The sequence below is a fragment of the Perognathus longimembris genome, chromosome 6 (genome assembly GCF_023159225.1).
Source record: "Perognathus longimembris pacificus isolate PPM17 chromosome 6, ASM2315922v1, whole genome shotgun sequence".
NCBI lineage: Eukaryota > Metazoa > Chordata > Mammalia > Rodentia > Heteromyidae > Perognathus > Perognathus longimembris.
The window spans coordinates 30,812,956-30,832,244 of record NC_063166.1 but is presented as its reverse complement, the minus strand read 5'-3'; the positions used below and the strand labels follow the sequence as shown (position 1 = coordinate 30,832,244).

General features: G+C 39.3%; 1 protein-coding gene across 1 annotated transcript in view; it reads left to right on the top strand.

Annotated features, from left to right (window-relative positions):
• The window catches only part of LOC125353671 (ferritin heavy chain-like), a 33,422-nt gene extending 15,073 nt beyond the window's left edge, over nt 1-18,349 (top strand). The window contains exon 2 of the mRNA XM_048349342.1: nt 17,779-18,349. Coding sequence (XP_048205299.1) covers nt 17,779-18,186 — 408 coding nt within the window. The 3' untranslated portion in view covers nt 18,187-18,349. The remainder of the gene's footprint in view (nt 1-17,778) is intronic.
• Nucleotides 18,350-19,289: the final 940 nt, after the last annotated feature.

The following is a 19,289-nucleotide window of genomic DNA, read 5'->3' as shown; positions in this document are numbered from 1 at the left end:
ACAGCAATACTTACAAGACAATATGATGTGAACCAACTATACAACTCAGCGAGGGGGATGGGGACATGTACACAGTACCTTACGTATGTAACTGTAACCCTCTCTACATCACCTTGACAATAAAAATTAAAAAATAATTATCCATAGTATTTTTAAAGTTAATGCAATGTTTAAAAACTATTTATTTTTGGGGGCTGGGAATATGCCCTAGTGGCAAGAGCGCTTGCCTCGTATACATGAAGCCCTGGTTTCAATTCCCCAGCACCATATATATAGAAAATGGCCAGAAGTGGCGCTGTGGCTCAAGAGGTAGAGTGCTAGCCTTGAGCAAAAAGGAAGCCAGGGACAGTGCTCAGGCCCTGAGTCCAAGGCCCAGGACTGGCAAAAAAAAAGAAAAAGAAAAAAAAAAACCCCAAAAAACCCCAACTATTTATTTTTAATCTTCCAGTAGTTGTACAAGGGAGTTGCCATTCAACAAAGCAGTTTATGAATACCATGCATTGTGATCAATGTCACCCTTTTAATCATTTTCCCCCATCCCTCCTACCCTACCCTCCCTCAATGTTCTTAGTTTTGTAGGATATGCATCAACTTCCAACTTGTTTTTCTTTTTTTGTGTGCCAATCCTAGAGCTTGAACTCAGGTCTTGAGCACTGTCCTTGAGCCTTTTTGCTCAAGGCTAGCACTCTACTACTTGAGCCATAGCTCCACATTGGGCTTTTTTAGTGCTTCATTGGAGATAAGAATCAGAGGGACTTTTCTGCCTGTATTGGCTTCAAACTGCAATCCTCAGTCTTAGTCTCCTGAGTAGCTAGGATTCCAGGTATGAGCCACATATGCTTGTCTATATATGCATTGAATTTAACGACTGAATTCTCCCTCCCAATGTTTGCCCATTTCCCTCCCCTTGACCCTCCTGCCCACTTTTCCAGTGCCTATATCCTGACATTTATTTTATTTTATTGGACTATGAGCATTTCTAACGAATTATATTGTTTGAGTTCTCCCCTGAATCTTCCACATTACGGTTAATATATTTGTGTACACTTGTATACCACTCCATTGTGTTTACTTCTGTATTTATAAATCAATTCTAGCTTCCACATATGAGAGAAAACATGGATTCTTTCTCTCTCTGGGCCTGACTTATTTCACTTAACATGCTTTTCCCCAGGTACTTCCATTTCTTTGCAAATAATGTGGTATCACTTTTTTTGATGGAGTACAATGTTAAAGTAGCAATTTACAAGTTCATCTTCTTTTCCTTTATCACAAGCCTCACTCAGTATTTGCATTTGTGCTTTCTCCTTGCCTCTGCTTTTTTCCTTGAGTCTCTTACTACAGAGCTTCAACCCTTATTACCAATGAAATTCTTCTTCCAAGGCAATCAGTCACAACTTAGTCATTGAATCAGACTTTTTACCTAGTCTGATTTTTAGTCTTCACTCTTGAAGACTAGCTTGCTACATATTCCTTGTATAATGTATCTCTCTTTCTTCTGCCTCATGTCTTCTTCATTCTCTTCTTTTTGATCCCCTCTCAAGTTCTCTTGTTTCCCTTATCCCTTAAATGGTGCCATTCATGGATTCATGGATTTCCTATTATTGTTCTCTGTAAAGTATCTAGGTCAATTTACCTAATCTGGGGGCATGAGCTGCTTTCCAGGTGACTCCCACCCCACCCACAACTCTATTGTGATTTACTCTGTTGTGAGATTGGGTATCATGGCCAGGTGCCCTATAAGAATCTAATAATCAGTTTGGTTACACCCTTAGCTGACTTTCTCTCTGTTTTCCTTACTGTAATATATTGTATTCTTATCAAAGACACAACCATTCTCCAAGCTAATGAAATGAAATATTTCCACATCATTTCCTCTAGGAACAAACCATCCTGGCTTATCTGAGATTGAAAGATTTCCTCAAAAGTGGAACTATTAATGCTAAAACTACAACAGTTTTTAAAACATGTGGCTTTTTTTTTTAAATTGTAAAGGTGATGTACAGAAATGTTACAGTTACATAAGTCAGGTAATGAGTACATTTTGTTTGAACAGTATCACTCCCTCCCTCATTTTCTTCCAGTTTTCCCCCTCCATCCTGTCTCTTTCCCCCCTTCCCCCGCCGCAAGTTGTATAGTTCATTTTCTACATAGTGCCTAGTGAGTATCACTGCTGAATTAGTTCACCATTTCTGTGCTCCCACATCCCCTTCCCCTCCCCAAATCAGATAAACTGACATATAAGATAAAGGGTAGAAATCAAAAACAGTGACAAAAGGGTAAAAAACAGAAGAAAAAATTAAAAAAGAAAGAATCATAAATAGTTCAATGTAAAAACCTCTTTTTTTCCATTTCTTGGAATTCATTTCAATAAGCATCATTTTATATGATCATATGCATATAAGTATTGAGCCCTTGTGATCCTCTCCTAAGAATATTGTCTTTTGGCATCTCTGTGTGAATGTTTAGAGTCCTGTTTAATTAATTATGTTCAAGTGTAATTTTTTTGTCTTTTACTATTAGGTTTATTATTATTACAAATGAGGGAAACCATGCAACCTATGTTTCTTTGGGTCTGGCTTACTTCATCTAATATAAGCAGTATAGAGGTTCCTCAAAAGAATAAATATAGAGCTTCCTTATGACCCAACAATCCTACTTGTGAGCATATACCCAAATGACCACAAGGAAGGCCACAGTAAAGCCACCAGCACAACCATGCTCATTATAGCATTGTTTACCATAGCTAAAATATAGAATAAATCCAGATATCCTCCAGTGGATGAATGGATCAAGAAAATGTGGTATGTATATACAATGGATTCTGTGCTTCCATCAGAAAGAATAGCATTGCCCCATTGATAAGGAAATGGAAAGACTTGGGAAAAAATACATCAAGTGAAGTGAAACTAAAACTATTTCTGAATTAGCTTTTTACATGGAATCAAGCAAGAATATCACCAATTCTTTTTCATTTCCAGTTCCATGATACTTCCTGGATTTATTTCCCCCAACACTCTTGTCTAGGACTATATTATTTTTTTCAGGAGGTCCCTCATAGTGGCCTCCTAATTAACCTCTCTTCTCCCAGTCTCTTCCTTCAGTCCATCTCAAGATCAACTGCAATAGTTGCCCCCCATCCCTGTAATCCAAAAAAGTTTACATAGAAAATTTAAATTTACCTGGAAAACCCCATAGATAAACAATTCATAGATTTCAAGTTGCCAATTCTGACTTGGGAGGAGGAAGATTTGGAGGGGAAAAACTGAGAGAAAATGAGGGAGAGAGTGACACCGTTCAAAGGAAGTGTACCTCAATACCTGATTTAAGTAACTATAACTCCTTTGTACATCAACCTTACAATAAAAAAAGAAAAAAATATCACATCATCCTGCTCCCTCCTTCCTGGGATGTAAATCATACTTTATCTAATGTGTCTGCACTGAATCCAGTGCAGTGTGAATCCAGGGATAACTTCCCTGTGGCTGCTGAGAGAGGAAAAGGAGGAGAAAGCTGAGCAGGATGAGAAGAGAAACACATAGTCATATACTTTTTGTTAAAGTATATTGTTGTACTTATTGTATTTTGGTATCATTTTTGCTGTTAATTTCTTACTGTGTTTAAACTATAAAACTATATACTCCATAAATGATTTACTGAACTATCAACTATATACTTTATCATAGGACTGTATAGATAAACATCCATGGTTTCAGGAATTCATTGAGATTCTATTCTAGAACAACGGGAAACTATTGTACTTGCTCATCTTTCTGTACTCCAATTCAATCATGTCATTTCCTTACTTAAAAATATCCCCTGAGGAATTGGGGAAACTAAAGCTACATGTGGATATACAGTTTTCCCAGCACCATTTGTTGAAGAAGCTGTCTTATCTCCGGGGTATGTTTTGTGGCACATTTGTCTAGAGTTAGCTGGCTCTGTGGTGGGTTTATTTCTGGGCCTTCTATTCTATTTCATTGACCTACATGTCTATTTTTGTTACAATACCATCCAATCCTATGATTCTGTAGTACAATGTGAACTCAGGTGTTGTGACATCTCTGGCATTGTTCTTTTCCTGAGAGTGGTTTGGCTATTCGAGTTGTTGCATGCTTTCATGTGAACTTTATAATTGCATGTTCTGTTTCTATGAAGAATGCCATTGATATTTTGATGGACTTGTATTGCATCTATAGATCATTTTGGGTAATATCGCTGTCTCCACAATATTAATTCTACTGATCCATGAACTGAGAGAGAGGTCTTTCTGTCTTCTGGTGTCTTTAATTTTTTTCAGTGTTTTATAGCTTTTATGGTAAAGGTCTTTTACCTCTTTAGCTAGGATTGATACTAGGGGTGTGTGTGTGTGTGTGTGTGTGTGTGTGTGTGTGTGTGTGTGTGTGTGTATGAGAGAGAGAGAAAGAGAGAGAGAGATTCTGGAATTAAAACTCAGGGTCTTGTTTTAGCTAGGTCTACCACTTTGTGACATGCTTCCAACCACCTGGGAATTTTAAAGAAAAAACACACACAACTCTATTGTTAATGGAACTACTCTGTTGATTTCTTCCTCAAACGTTCACTACTGACATATAAAGAAACTACTGTTTCTTGTACATTGATTTTGCATTTTACTACTCTGCTGAAAGTTTCTTGCCCCTGAGATTTTTGGTGGAGTTTCTATTGTCTTTTAAGAATCAAATCATATTGTCTACAGATGCAGACACTTTGACTATTCATTCTTTCCAATTTGTCTCACACTTTTTCTTCTTTCACTTGGGTTATTGGTCTAAGAGTTCAGACCTATATTGGATACGAGCAGAAAATATAGATACCTTGTCTTGTTCCTGGTTTTAGAGGAAATGCTTTCAGTCATCCCCTCCCCCAGTATACTGTTAGCTAGAGCTTTGTCACAATAGTATTTATTATGAAGCTACTCACTCTTCCGTCACCATCCTCCTCTGCCTTTCCACACACTCATGTTCACATAAGACATCTTCTACTTCCTTCCCTACCTCCTTCAGCTATGCATGACTCCAACCTCACCCCAAATAACATGCTTTCTTTCCATTCTATCTCACAAAAGCTATTCTTCCTTTTCATTAGATCAGCATCTTTTCAAAGTCTGTATTTTAGGAGAACATATGGCATATTGTGTTCTTCACCCAAGAGGGGTGATAAATGGTGCTGTCTGAGCCCAATGTAGAGATAGCTTTTTTACACACATGATGTAACTTTCCCAGTTACCCTGAACACAATGACTTCCCTAAGTCATGTCACTAAACAATTGAGGAGAGATGTCTTATCCTTTGTCATAAGGTACCATTTTCTCACCCTTTGGGTTTCCAGAAATGCCACTGACAAAGTCAGCTGTTACGACTTACATTTCCACGGAGCTGCTTCCTATCCAGGCCAAGCTGGAAAGAATGACTGTATTCTAAAACAATGATTTGTTTAGAGCTAGTTACAGGATGGAGATAATTTCTCTTCTCTAAATTTCCATAGTGCTTTCCAAGTATATTTTATGGTGCTTCTCATTTTCTTAATTCAGTACACCACATTCTTCTGTCCACATATGTATTTAGACATGCTCAATCTCTTCTTCATGTTTATCCTCCTCTATTCAATACCTACAATTGGGATTTCTGGTGTTTAACCCTGAGGCCCATTTCATCTTTTTTCTTTTGTTTCCCAGAGCTGGAAGTCTACACTCTGAACCTCATGCTTGCTTGGGTGGTGCTATACCACTGAGCCACACCTCCACTGTTTTTCACTGGCTGTTTTTAGAGTAGATTGTCTCTTCAATGTGAAAGAGAATTTCTACTCATGTTTGTCATAGGCAATATGTCTTTCATTTATAGAATTGAGATAATTAAGTAGCCATAGATTTACCTATGAAATTATGACTATTTCATCTTCCTTGTTGGTCCATAGACTTTTCTAGCCCACAGTGTGAAATTAGCATGTGTTGAATGAATGCATGATTGAATGAGTCACACAGGAAACATTTCAATTTAGTTATTTGCCTATGACTGAAGAAACTTTGCCTACAACCTCTTGTGCCACAGATAATAACCAATAGAAATCTAATTGTCAAATGCAGAAAAAAACAATATTGTATTTATGAGGTTAATTATCCATGACCATCTCTGCTTAATAACTTCTGTGAGAGAGCTTTGAGATTTTGAATCTCTTTTCCTTTGTTAAATAACATTGAACAAAATTATTAATCAGAAAACAATTCACATTTGTAATCTATGCTTTACCCATTTTTATTTTCATCATTTGGGAGGAGGTAATTAAAAAGCACAGTTGGAGTCTAGAAAAAATTACAAAAACAAACTATCATATAATAGTGAGTTATTTCCTATTTAGATTTTGTGGGGAACATATGTTCCTTCTTGCCTGACTGTTGATTTTCCCAGGATTTGGCTCAGAGGGGCTGCTAATCATAAGCCCTACCTCTGGATTGGGCGCAAGAGCCACTAGAAAGCAAACAGGTCCACTTTGACAGGAAACAAATGCATAGAAAAAGGTTAGAGCTGGTCATCAGTGGCACTGCCCTTAATAGGTAGTCTGTCTTTCTGGCCACTGAGATTCCTGTTCTGAATTTTTAGGTTGTCTTTCTCTTTCTATAGTATCTAAGGAGACATTCCAATGTATCACTTTTCCCTTGATAAAGTAGATTATTAGTTTTTGTTGCTTCCAACCAAAGAAAATAGCTGAAACAATACAAAAATTATATTCTTAGTTCTTGCTTTCTGTACTAGTAATTATAACAAGAGTGAACACTGATTAATATGTAGCAGGCATTGCTGTAAATAAATGTATAATGTGAAATATGTGCTCACATGACTCTGCAAATATTTTATAATGCTATTGGCATTGGAATCTCATGAAGAAAATCACTGCTAATCCAGAGTTAGTGACTGATTAAAAGCAGTGCATATGTAGTTGTTACTGTTGTTTTCCTTTTTAGAGAGGGCCTCTGATAAAAAAATAAACAGAAAGATTAAGGCCAAAGCAGTTAATACAATTAAGTTAATACAACTTAGTTAATACAACTAAGGAAAACAATCTGTTTCCTAATTATCACCATAGCTTATATTTGGATCTAAAAGGATGTAGGCAGAATTCATATTTATTTTCATTTTTATTTTAGGCATTATGAGTTTGGAAGATTCTAGATATCTATGCATGAGAACATGTACCTTCCAGAATCTTGCATCTAGGGGCTGGGAATATGGCCTAGTGGCAAGAGTGCTTGCCTCCTACACATGAAGCTATTGGTTCGATTCCCCAGGACCACATATATGGAAAACGGCCAGAAGGGGTGCTGTGGCTCAGGTGGCAGAGTGCTAGCCTTGAGCAGGAAGAAGCCAGGGAAGGTTCTCAGGCCCTGAGTCCACAGAATCTTGCATCTAGTAGACTAGACTCTTATTACTCAAGCACAAGCAATTACACAGACAAAGGAGACCATTAAGTAAAATATTAGGTCAACATTACCCAATATTGTACCATTTACAGCAACAAACTATGGTATATATTTTCATTCTCCATTTCACAGATAAAAAAATATGAGGCTTAGAGGGAAAATGTGATTTTTCTAAGATTACAGAGCCATTCAGTGGCTTAGCCAGTGTCCCAGGACTGACCAGTGCTTTGTCTATGTAGGGTTAGATTTCCCAGCGCATTGAGTGGAATGAGTCAGGGTTCAAGGAATGTGGAGTGGGTGAAGGGAGAGATATTTCCCAACCAAGGCAATGTAGGGCTTCTGTGAGGATATATGTACTATGCTTAGAAGTTGAGAAGGATTATCTGGTGGCTCCTACCTGTAATCCTAGCCACTCAGTAGGCTGAGATCTGAGATTCATTGTTAAAAGCCAGCCTGGGCAGGAAAGTCCATGAGACTCTTATCTTAATTAACTACTCAAAAACCAGAAGTGGAGCTGTGGCTCAAAGTGGTAGGGTATAGTACTAGCCTTAAACAAAAGAACTCCGGGACAGTACCCACGCCCTTAGTTCAAGCCCCACTACTGACCAAAAAATAAATAAATAAAAACAAGTTAGGAAGGTTTTACATTGCAGGTACAGAGAGGAAGTTCAATCCAGGCAGTAAAAAGAACATAGACTCACAGGAACTTAAACAAGGAACTGTGATAGATATTGTTGGAAGTGATAAGTATTTAAGTACTTTAAGTAAAATAGGTGAAAAAGTAGTTTAGGATCAAATGTTGGAATGAGAAATAACATTTTTCTTTTATTTATTGTAAATGTAATGAACAGGGGGATTACAGTTACAAAAGTAAGGTAACAAGTACATTTCTTTTTAAACACTTTACCCCTTTCTCATTTTTTCCTGCTTACCACTCCCCACTACCCTTCCCCTAAGTTGTAAAGTTCATTTCCAACATAGTGTCTAGTGAGTATCATTGTTGCGTTCATCCTTTGTCCTACTGTTTCTGTGATTCCCATTCCCTTCCATGGATCATATAAACTTATATACAAGACAAAGGGTACAGAAAACTAAATTTAAGCAAGAAAAAAGTAGAAATAACTGCATACTGGACAAAAAAGAACCTATTTTCTCCAATTCTAGGTGTTCATTTTTTTTTTTTTTTTTTTTTTCCAGTCCTGGGCCTTGGACTCAGAGCCTGAGCACTGTCCCTGGCTTCTTCCCGTTCAAGGCCAGCACTCTGCCACCTGAGCCACAGCGCCCCTTCTGGCCGTTTTCCATATATGTGGTGCTGGGGAATCGAACTGAGAGCTTCATGTGTAGGAGGCAAGCGCTCTTGCCACTAGGCCATATTCCCAGCCCATTTGGTGTTCATTTTTATATGCTTCATTATATATAGTCCTATACACTTAGCGATTGGGCTATCTGTGATCCCCTACTAAGAATATCATAGACATATTCTATCTATTACAAATGAGGAAAACCATGTAACCTACTTTTCTTTGGGTCTGGCTTATTTCACTTATAATTTTTACAAGCCTTTCCATTTCCTTATGAATGGGGCAATGCCATTCTTTCTGGTGGAGGCATGGAATTCCACTGTGTATATTATATACCACATCTTCTTGATCCATTCATCTACTGAGGGGCATCTGAGTTGACTTAATATCTTAGCTATGATAAATAATGCTGCAGTGAACATAGTTGTGCTGGTAGCTTCAGTGTGGCCTTATTTGTGGTCATTTGGATAAATGCCCAGGAGTGGTATTGCTGGGTCATAGGGGAGCTCTGTGTTTACTCTTTTGAGGAACCTCCATACAGCTTTCCAGAGTGATTGAACGAGTTTACACTCCCACCAACAGTGTAGTAGAGTTCCCTTTTGCCCACATCCCCACCAGCATGTGTTCTTATTAGATTTCTTGATAATGGCCAAGAAGTAACTCTTACTGCAAAATTTTGAGAGCCTCTACCCCATCCATCAACTCTTTACTGACATTAAATATGTAGCTACTTTGTATATTATATGTAAAATATTTGCTAATTACATAGTCTGAATGGCCCAAAAGCCCACACTAGTGAGCAAAACTCAGTCCTAAACATGGCATTATTATTTTTTTTATTGGATTCCTAACTGTTGGTGTTCTCCAATATTTCAGAGAAGCATAATAATGAGCAAAGCAGAGCATTCGTGAGGCTGGAAAGGTGTGGTGAAGCCAGGCTGGACAAGGTCTCTCCTAATGTGTTACCAGCATTATCTGTTCTGTTCATTCCTGTTTCCATGTGTGACTCCACCACTGAGGGGCTCAGCCTGGATGTCTTGCTAGGAAGGACTCACATTGCTCCTATGACTTAGCACCCCCTGATTTCCTCTTTTCAGCTGATATTTTCCAACATAGTTGCTTCTGGCAGATACAATGGACTAAAATATATTCCAAATTCAAGGAATTTTAATTAAATCTCCTTCTGGTCCAAAAGTTTTATGATTTACATGATTACTCCTACTCTGGTTTGGAGGAGTGTAGTAGTAGAAATTCAAAGACCTCATGCTTGCTAGGCTAATACCCTCCTACTTTAGGCACTCACCAATTTTTTTTTGTACTTTTTTCCCTCTTCTTAAAGTTTTTTTTTCTCTTTGCCTAGGCTGGACAGGACCATGTTCCTCCTATTTTTGCTTCCTTGTACTGCTAAGAATGACAGATGCATTCCAGATAGGACGGAAGTTGTGGCTTGTGAACTTTTTGTAGTTTTTTTTCAAATTCACTGTCATGTATGTATTTTTAGTACTAAAAAGACAACTATCAGGGCTGGGTGCTGGTGGCTCATGCCTGTAATCCTAGCTACTCAGGAGGCTGAGATCTGAGGATCATAATATGAAGCCAGTCCAGGCAGGAAAATCCATGACACTCTTATCTCCATTAAACTACTCAGAACAAGTGGAAGTGGTGCTTTTGCCAAGTGGTAGAGCACTAGCTTTGAGCAAAAGAAGCTCAAGGACACTGCCTAGGCCCAGAGTTCAAGCTTCAGGACAAGCAAAAAGGGAGAGAGAGTGAGAGAGAGGGGGAGAGAGAGAGAGTGAGAGAGAGAGGGAGATAGAGGGAGGGAGAGGGGAGGAGAGACGGGGGAGGGGCGGGGAGAGAGAGATCTGGGTGTTGGTGGCTCATGCCTATAATCCTAGCTACTCAGGAGGCTGAGATCTTAGGATCATGGTTCGAAGTCAGCCCAGACAGGGCAATCTACTATGAGACTCTTATCTCAAATTAACCATTGAAAATGGAGCTATGGTTCAAGTGGTAGAGTTAGCCTTGCGTAAAAAAGCTAAGGGACAGACCCAGGTCCTAAGTATGAGCACACATGCATAAGCACACATGAGCTTGTGCGTGCATGTGCCCACGGACACACACACACACACACACACACACACACACACACACAGTTAATACATATGTTAAAACCATTTGCCATGTAACTTTTCCATGTAAATCTTCATGTGATTTTCAACAGCCTGCAAGATGACCTGCTGCAGGATGACCGGCTGTGGAGCCTGCTGTTACCTTCCTTCTTAGCCCTGATAATACCACACTTCGGGAATTTCCTGTGTATATCACATTGGGTTTTGTCCTTCTTCTCTCACACATGGCTGGCTCCACCTGGGAAAGGGGTTCTCTCTCCTCGTTCTCTTCCTGTCTTCCTTCTCTCCTCAGAGCAGGTACCAGCTTTTTCCAGAGAACTTTCCAGTGTAGCCTTCCTTGGGTGGATGGGGGGAGGCCTATCTTTGGAAATCAGGTGACTTGTGCTTCTCTCTCCCTTTCTTTTTAGGTTGTAATCCCCCTACAAGCTTGATCTTATACATCTTCATTGAAAAAAAGCTTCTAGAACATTCTTTCAACATGGTAGAAGCTACAAAAATAGATCTAAAGCCACGTGACTCTACTGCAAGGCTTTAAGCCATCAGCAACTACAAGAAGTGGGAGAATCCCTAGTGTCAAAGAGCTTCCTAGTCTATGCATGTTCAAGAAATGCTTTTGCTCAATATGCACATAGATGGAGTAGCAAGACTTCAGGCCTGAAAATATCTGTCCTTTGAGGAGATAAAACAGATGATGAAACACCTAGTGCTGTGGCTTCTCAGTACCAGAGCTTCTGCTCCTGACATTAGTTTGGTAATGACCAGCACCGGAAGAGTGGGGCAGGATGAAATAAATGAATGGGTAGATTTTAAACTTCTCTTTCAGCTGTGCATAGGAGAATATCCTTAGCCAAAACTGCTGAGTTCAGAAAAAATACTTTGCTGCTCTTTCAATCACCCTAATCTTGAAAGCAATTAACCGTGCTTTGATAATTGAATTGATTTTTCCTTCCTCATTGAGGAGTACTGACATCGACTGGGGAACCAAAGGGGAAAAAAATCTCTCAAATATCATTAAAAATTAGCTTTATTGAACAGCTTCACATATATCTCTACAATTCTTTGAAATGAACTTACAAGCCTAAGTAAAAATTAGAAAAAGAATTAAATGCAGTCAAATGTACCATTACCTTATAAAACCATAGTTAAAAAGAAATGGATAATTGTGGACACTTTTTTTTTAATAAAGGAAACGTGCCAACGTGCATATATAACTTAAAAGTGTTGCATTTAATTTGGTTCAAAGTTTCCAACACAGCTAGATTTGGGCCAAGACCAAAGAGAAGTTTCAAGAGACTGGTCCTTACTATTAGATAGATCCAGGTGTTGATTCCTGACCTGGTTCTGTCCTAAACATGCTTAACTAGATGGGCCCAGGTGGCCCATGCCTATAATTCTGGCAACTCAGGACACTGAAATCTGATGATAATGGTTCAAAGCCAGCCTGGGCAAGAAAATCCCTGAGACTCTTATTTCCAATTAAGCACCAAACAGCCAGAAGTAATGCTGTAGCTCATGTGATAAAGAACATGATAAAGACTGAAAGAGTGAAAGAACTACAGAACAGTGCTTGGATCCTGAGTTCAAGCCCAAGTATCACACACACACACACACACACACACACGCGCGCGCGCGCGCACACACACACACACACAAAAGTTCCCCTTAAAAATGAAGATGCACACATGTTAAATATTTTTAAAACTACATTAAGAAATTAAATTGCCATTGCCAAAATTAAGTGATAGCTTCCTCCATTATTTTAGTTTTATGAAAGAAAGGTATGTTTTAGAGGAAATTTTAGTATCAGGGTATCTTCATTGGCTGGATTAAAATTAGGTGAATATATTCTTTAAAAAGTAAATGCTCGCTGGGTGCCTGTGGGTTATGGCTGTAATTCAAGTTTCTCAGGAGGCTGAGATCTGAGGATTATGGGTTGAAGTCAGTTTGGGAAGAGAAGTCCCCATGAAACTCTTATTTTCAATTAACCACTCAAAAACTGGAAGTGGGGCTGGGGATATAGCCTAGTGGCAAGAGTGCCTGCCTCGGATACACGAGGCCCTAGGTTCGATTCCCCAGCACCACATATACAGAAAAAACGTCCAGAAGCGGCGCTGTGGCTCAAGTGGCAGAGTGCTAGCCTTGAGCGGGAAGAAGCCAGGGACAGTGCTCAGGCCCTGAGTCCAAGGCCCAGGACTGGCCAAAAAACAAAACAACAACAAAAAACAAAACAAAACAAAACTGGAAGTGGAGCTGTGGCTCATAGTTGTAGAGCACCAACCTTGAGCAAAAAGAGCTCAAGGATGTTTATTTGCATATAATGTTATTTAGCAGACACATGAGCAGTTAATAGCAGTTAGTCAATATACTAAATATAATGTAATACTGTATATCAAACATACTCAGTAACTACTCAGGAAGGAAGATAAAGCAACTCATCGACTCCAAGTCTGTGTCAACACTATGTAGAGTATATGTGTTCAGGAAAATTTGAGAACAGCTCTACTCTTCACTACCCAAAGACCTTGGGCATATTATTTAAACTGTTATCCATACAGTCATCACCAACAACATGGCTATACCAGGCTTTGACTGTGTAGGGATGCAGGCAGAATAAAGCGGGATAAGGTATCTAAAATATTTCACATATATAGAACATAACCAATAAAGTCCAGTAATGTCTAATATAATATACTCACCATGACAGTTGATGCTCCCTTCTCTGTCCCTTGTACCATTGTTTTCTTTGATACAATAGTTCTCTCTGCTGTGTCACTAATCAAGCCTTCCATATTTATTCCATCTGAAAGACACTTTGCCTTGGCCCACTTTTCCCTCCAGCTACTATCCTAATTATCTGCTTCCAACTGTAACTAAATTCCTCAAAAAATTAATAGTCAGGTTCCAGTGGTATTTGTGGCTTAGTCAAGAAAACAAGTAGAGTCAGGTGCTGGTGGATCACACTAGTAATCCTAGCTACTCAGGAAGCTGAGGACTGAGAATCATAGTTCAGAGGCAGTGGGGGCAAAAAAGTCTCCGAGAATTTTTATCTTCAATGAATCGCCAAAAAGTTGGAAGTGGAGCTGTGGTTGAAGTGGTAGAGTGTCAGCCTTGAGTAAAAAGCTAAGGGACAGTACCCATGCCCTGCATTCAAGTCCCAGTACTAGCACACACACAGACACACACACAAAAGCAAGCAAGCAAGCAAGCAAGAAGTAGCTATTGAGCTTGATAGAAAGTACACTTATGACCCAGTTCCACAGAAAAGACAGCCCCCCCCCATGCTATGGTTTGAATATTAAATGATCCCCAAAGGCCCATTGTTAAAGTCATGGTTGCCAGCCAATTCCACAATTGACAAGTGTGGGCCCTTTAAGAGGTGGAGCCTAATGGAAGGACATTAGGTCATTGTGTTCTGGCAGGGAATATGGCTCTGGCTGCTGTGAGGTGAGCCATCTCCTCAGCCAGATGTTCCTACATGATGTCCTATTATGGTGTCTCCACAAGCCCAAAACACAGGGACAAGCATCTCTAAACTGAAATCTCAGCACCTGTGAGCCCAAATCAACCTTTTCTCCTCATAAATTGTTGATCTCACATATTTTGTGACAGTGAGGCAAAACTGGCACACATAACACACATACACTTACATACCCAAACTGATGAATAAGATGGAGAAAACAAAAACATCTGTGTTGTCAAGGGCTGCAAAAGAAAAAAAAAAGGTCAAGGCATATGAACCTTGCAGAATCCACTGGAGCTTGCCCTTAGATCATCAGTATCTTTAAAAAGAAATCTCAGTAAGGAGAGAATTAGAGAATTGGAAGGAACCTATTGCAAATAGTTTTAATCATGATTGTAATTATCTTTCTTATTCCCATTCTCCTTTTAAATTTAATGTAGTCAGCTTTCCCTTTTAATGCTCAGCTAAGATTGTTCTCACAAAGGTGCTAGCCAGCATCATGAGTAGCTTTGTAGGGGAGCAGCCTGACTATCCGTGCTTTCCCGCCCACAACCATGTGAGTGAACCACTGCAGAGGCGTATCATACAACCTCAGTGAACCCCTGAGACCATCTCTACTCCTGGTGACACTGCGATTGCAGTCTTAGGAGAGATCCTGAGCCAAAGCAACCCTGCTAAGGTACTCTCAAATTCCTGCACCATAGAAATAATGAGCTAAGTGCTCATTTCTTTTATTATTTTATTGTCAAGGTGATGTACAGAGGGGTTACAGTTATATACATAAGGTAGTGAGTACATTTCTTGTCAAACTTGTTACCTCCTCCCTCATTTTTCTCCCACATTCTCTCCTCTCCAATCTCCCCTCCTAGTTGTACAGTTAAGTTCCAACATATTATCTTGTAAGTATTACTGTTGTATTAGATTGACTTTTACCCATTATCTCACCATTTTGATGTTCCCCTTCTCTTCCCTAATTCAGACAAACATATATAAAATACACCCGGTACCAAAATAAAATACAGTGATAACAGGGGATAAACCATAGGGAAGATAAACAAAAGAAAAAAGGAACACTTTTACACAGTATGTTAAAACTAACAACAACAATGATAAACCACTTATTTCCATATCTTGGAGTTCATTTCACTTAGTATCATCTTATATGGTCATATGTACATAGCTATTGAACTATTGTGATCCTCTTCTAGGACTATCCTAGACATATACTAATTATTACCACTGAGGGAAAACATAGAATCTGTGTTTCTTTGGATCTGGCTCACTGCACTTACCCAGATGCCTCTCAGTACATGAACGGATCAAGAAATTGTGGTGTATATATACACAATGGAATTCTCTGGTTCTATCAGAAAGAATAACATTGCCCTGTTCATAAGGAAATGGAACGACTTGGAAAAAATCATACTACATCAAGTGGGCTCATTTCTTTTTCCTTTCCATTTTGGGCTAAATTATCATGAAGCAATAGATGTCTAATATACTCTCATGTAAACCAATAATATTCCTTTTTCTTTTTTTTTGGTTTGTCATGGGGCTTGAACTCTGGGCTTAGGCACTGTCCCTGAGCTCTTCAGCTCAAGGCTAATGCTCTACCACTTGAGCCCATCTGCAGCACTACTTCCTATTTTCTGGTGGCTCATTGGAGATAAGAGTCTCCTGGACTTTTCTGCACTGGCTGGCTTTGAACCTCGAACCTCAGATCTAAGCCTCCTGAGTAGCTAGGATTATAGATGTGAGCCACTGGCACCCAGATAATATTCCTTTTTTAATGCGGGTAATAAGCCATCAGCAAAGTCATGTGTCTCTGCTATCAAAATATGTCAGCTGGAAGCATGTGGCTCATACCTATCACCTAGCTACTCAGGAGGCTGAGATCTGAGGATTGTGATTTGAAGTCATCTTGGGCAGGAAAGTTTGTGAGACTCTTCAACTAAACAAACAAACAAACCAAAAAAGCCATAAATAAAGCTGTGACTTAAGTGATAGAGTACTAGTCTTGGGCAAGAAAGCTTAGTAAGAGCATCCAGACCCTGAGTTCAAGCCCAAGACCAAGCACACACCAGAACTGCTCAGAAACCAACTACCTTCATTGTTAATAATAAAATATTAGCCACCTAGATTTTTGTGATATCTTCTTTACTGGTTTTCTAATTTCTCCATTGTCCTATTACAACCTGCCCTTTGAACAGCAAGTTGAGACACTGTTGAAATATGCCAGGTTATGTCATTTCCCTGCTTCTCATCTATGATGTTTAAGGCAGAATCAAACCTACCGCCCCAATTTCATCTCCTATTTCCACCCATACTCTGTCTGCCCCTGCCACATTAGAAACCATTGTTGGATCATGCCAAACAGTGTTAATATTAGGACCTTTGCTTGTGATCTTCTTCCAGATCCCAGTGGCTTCACTTGCATAAGTATTAATTTACTGCTCTTTATTCCTTTTTCCCATATTTCCATGCTCATTTTATTTCTTTATATGTGTGTATACACCCACACAGATAAACATCAAAACAGAGCAGAGACAGAGACAGAGAGAACAACAGGGATAGAAATAGAGGGAATATCTATCTATCTATCTATCTATATCTATATCTAAACCTAACATACTATGTAACTCAATTTCATATTTGGTTTCAGAATCCTCCTCCCTCAATAGAATAGTAGCTCCACAGAGTAAAGATTTTATGTACTTACTCCTGTGCTCTCTGAATCAAAGACTGTCCCTGGAACATATTACATATTAATTTAAAACCTGTCAAAATATGAATAAAATAAGCAAATGATGGAATTTTTATTTTTTAAAGGTGAAAACTATGTACCTTTGCCAAAAGTCATCTGTATACATGGTGAAGTTGTAACATAAGAATCTTAAGTTTGCCTTGGCTCTGATGCTTATTTTATAACACATTGAATTTTGTGATATGGTTATATATTTTTTAGAAGAAATACAATTGAAAGAAAAATATTATTTGTTTGGGTTGTACTAACAAATAAGCTGAACAACCTCTTTCTGATAATAATGTAGAGGTTGTGGTCCTTCAAGGGGATTAGCCAGGTTACCTACCCACAGTCCCTTCTAATGCTGATACGATGTTCCAGCTAGTAAACAAGGAGTCCGTCCACAGACATTACCTTTCCAGCTATGTGCAGGCAAAGGATGAATCAAAGGGAGAGTAGATTCAATTCTTAGCCATCAGTGGGATAACTTGTGGCTTCTAGCATCAGGCATTTGTGGTGTGCACTGGGAGTTGAGTTTGGCTTTGGGTATTTTAAATCATAGAAATATGAGCATAGATATACTTGAAGACATAACAAATCTGAATTCCACCCTCTGTTTCTCCATCTAGGACTAGAAGGAGGAGAGAAGGAAAACATAGGGTCATCTAGTTCTCAGCACAATTGAACACCATTGCCATTGATGTCAAAAGGCTGTTCCTTTTGCCAAATATTTTCTTCACCAATCTCATGAGGAAAGGGAACATGCAGAGAAACTGATGAAGCTGCAGAACCAGCGAGGTGGCCACATCTTCCTGCAGGATATCAAGAAACCAGACCATGATGACTGGGAAAACGGGCTGAATGCAATGGAGTGTGCACTGCACTTGGAAAAAAGTGTGAATCAGTCACTACTGGAACTACACAAACTGGCCACTGACAAAAATGACCCCCATTTGTGTGACTTCATTGAGACTCATTACCTGAACGAGCAGGTGAAATCCATCAAGGAATTAGGCGACCACGTCACCAACTTGTGCAAGATGGGAGCCCCTGAATCTGGCATGGTGGAGTATCTCTTTGACAAGCACACTCTGGGAGACAGTAACAATGACAGCTAAGCCTCAGGCCGATCCCCCAAAGCCACAGCTACTGCCCCTCACCGAGGCAGTGCATGCATGCTGGGGTTACCATTACCTTTTCTATAAGTTGTACCAGAGCATCCTAAGTTCTTTTAATTTGTACCATTCCTTCAAATGAAGAAATTTGGTACCTAAAAAAAAAGGCTGTTCCTTTAGGGACCCCAAAAATTTTTGACCAAATCCTTCAAGGGTCACATTTACACTTATCTAAATATTATCAATAGCAAAGTAGAACTGGGTTTTCCATTTTCTATCCAGAAGACAGAGACCAGAAGCAAGAAGCTTTGATCAGGCCATTTCATTAGAAGAAGATACTTCTCCTACAAGATGGATGAACTGTTACAAGGCAATGATGAAGCAGGGCAAGTTATGATTCCCAGAGTGGGTCAGAGTTAAGCATTAGTTATTGCATAGCTATCCTGGAGGGCAGGTGGGCAAGCCAGAGAGCAAGATATAGCTCCTGCAGATGGAGAGGGATCCATCATGGAATTTCAGGCAGGAGAACCTGGACACCATCTGAGCCTGTGCTTGCAGTTAGCTGATTTGAAAATACAATGGAACCCAGCTCCCCACTCTAGACACCTTATTACAGAATGCTGCTTTGTTCCTTCTTGCTTTTTATAATAATGGGAGGTGTCAAAATGAATGATGTTGAAGTAGTTATTGGAAAAGTGCCATGTAGTACATTTTTGTGGTATTGTTAAAATGTAAATCAAGTCAACTTCATTAGAATGCTTAGTCGTTTCCAAACCAGGCAAAAGGTCTTTCCTAGGCTCAGTTCCCAGATGGAAGAGCAGTTTCTCTGCACAGCTGTCTCCATCTTCTCTGATGGAGGCAGAGATGGCATGTGAACAGAGATTTGAATATAGTGAGCAACTGACAACAATTCTCAGTACATGTTTTATGTCAGTTTTCCACATTAGGAAAATAAATTTTGTTCATTCAACTGACCTTGATAAGAATATAAAATCTGTACCTCAGGGGGGGAAAGGGTAAGGGGGAGAGGGGAGGGGGGTATGAGGGACAAGGTAACAAACAGTACAAGAAATGTATCCAATGCCTAACGTATGAAACTGTAACCT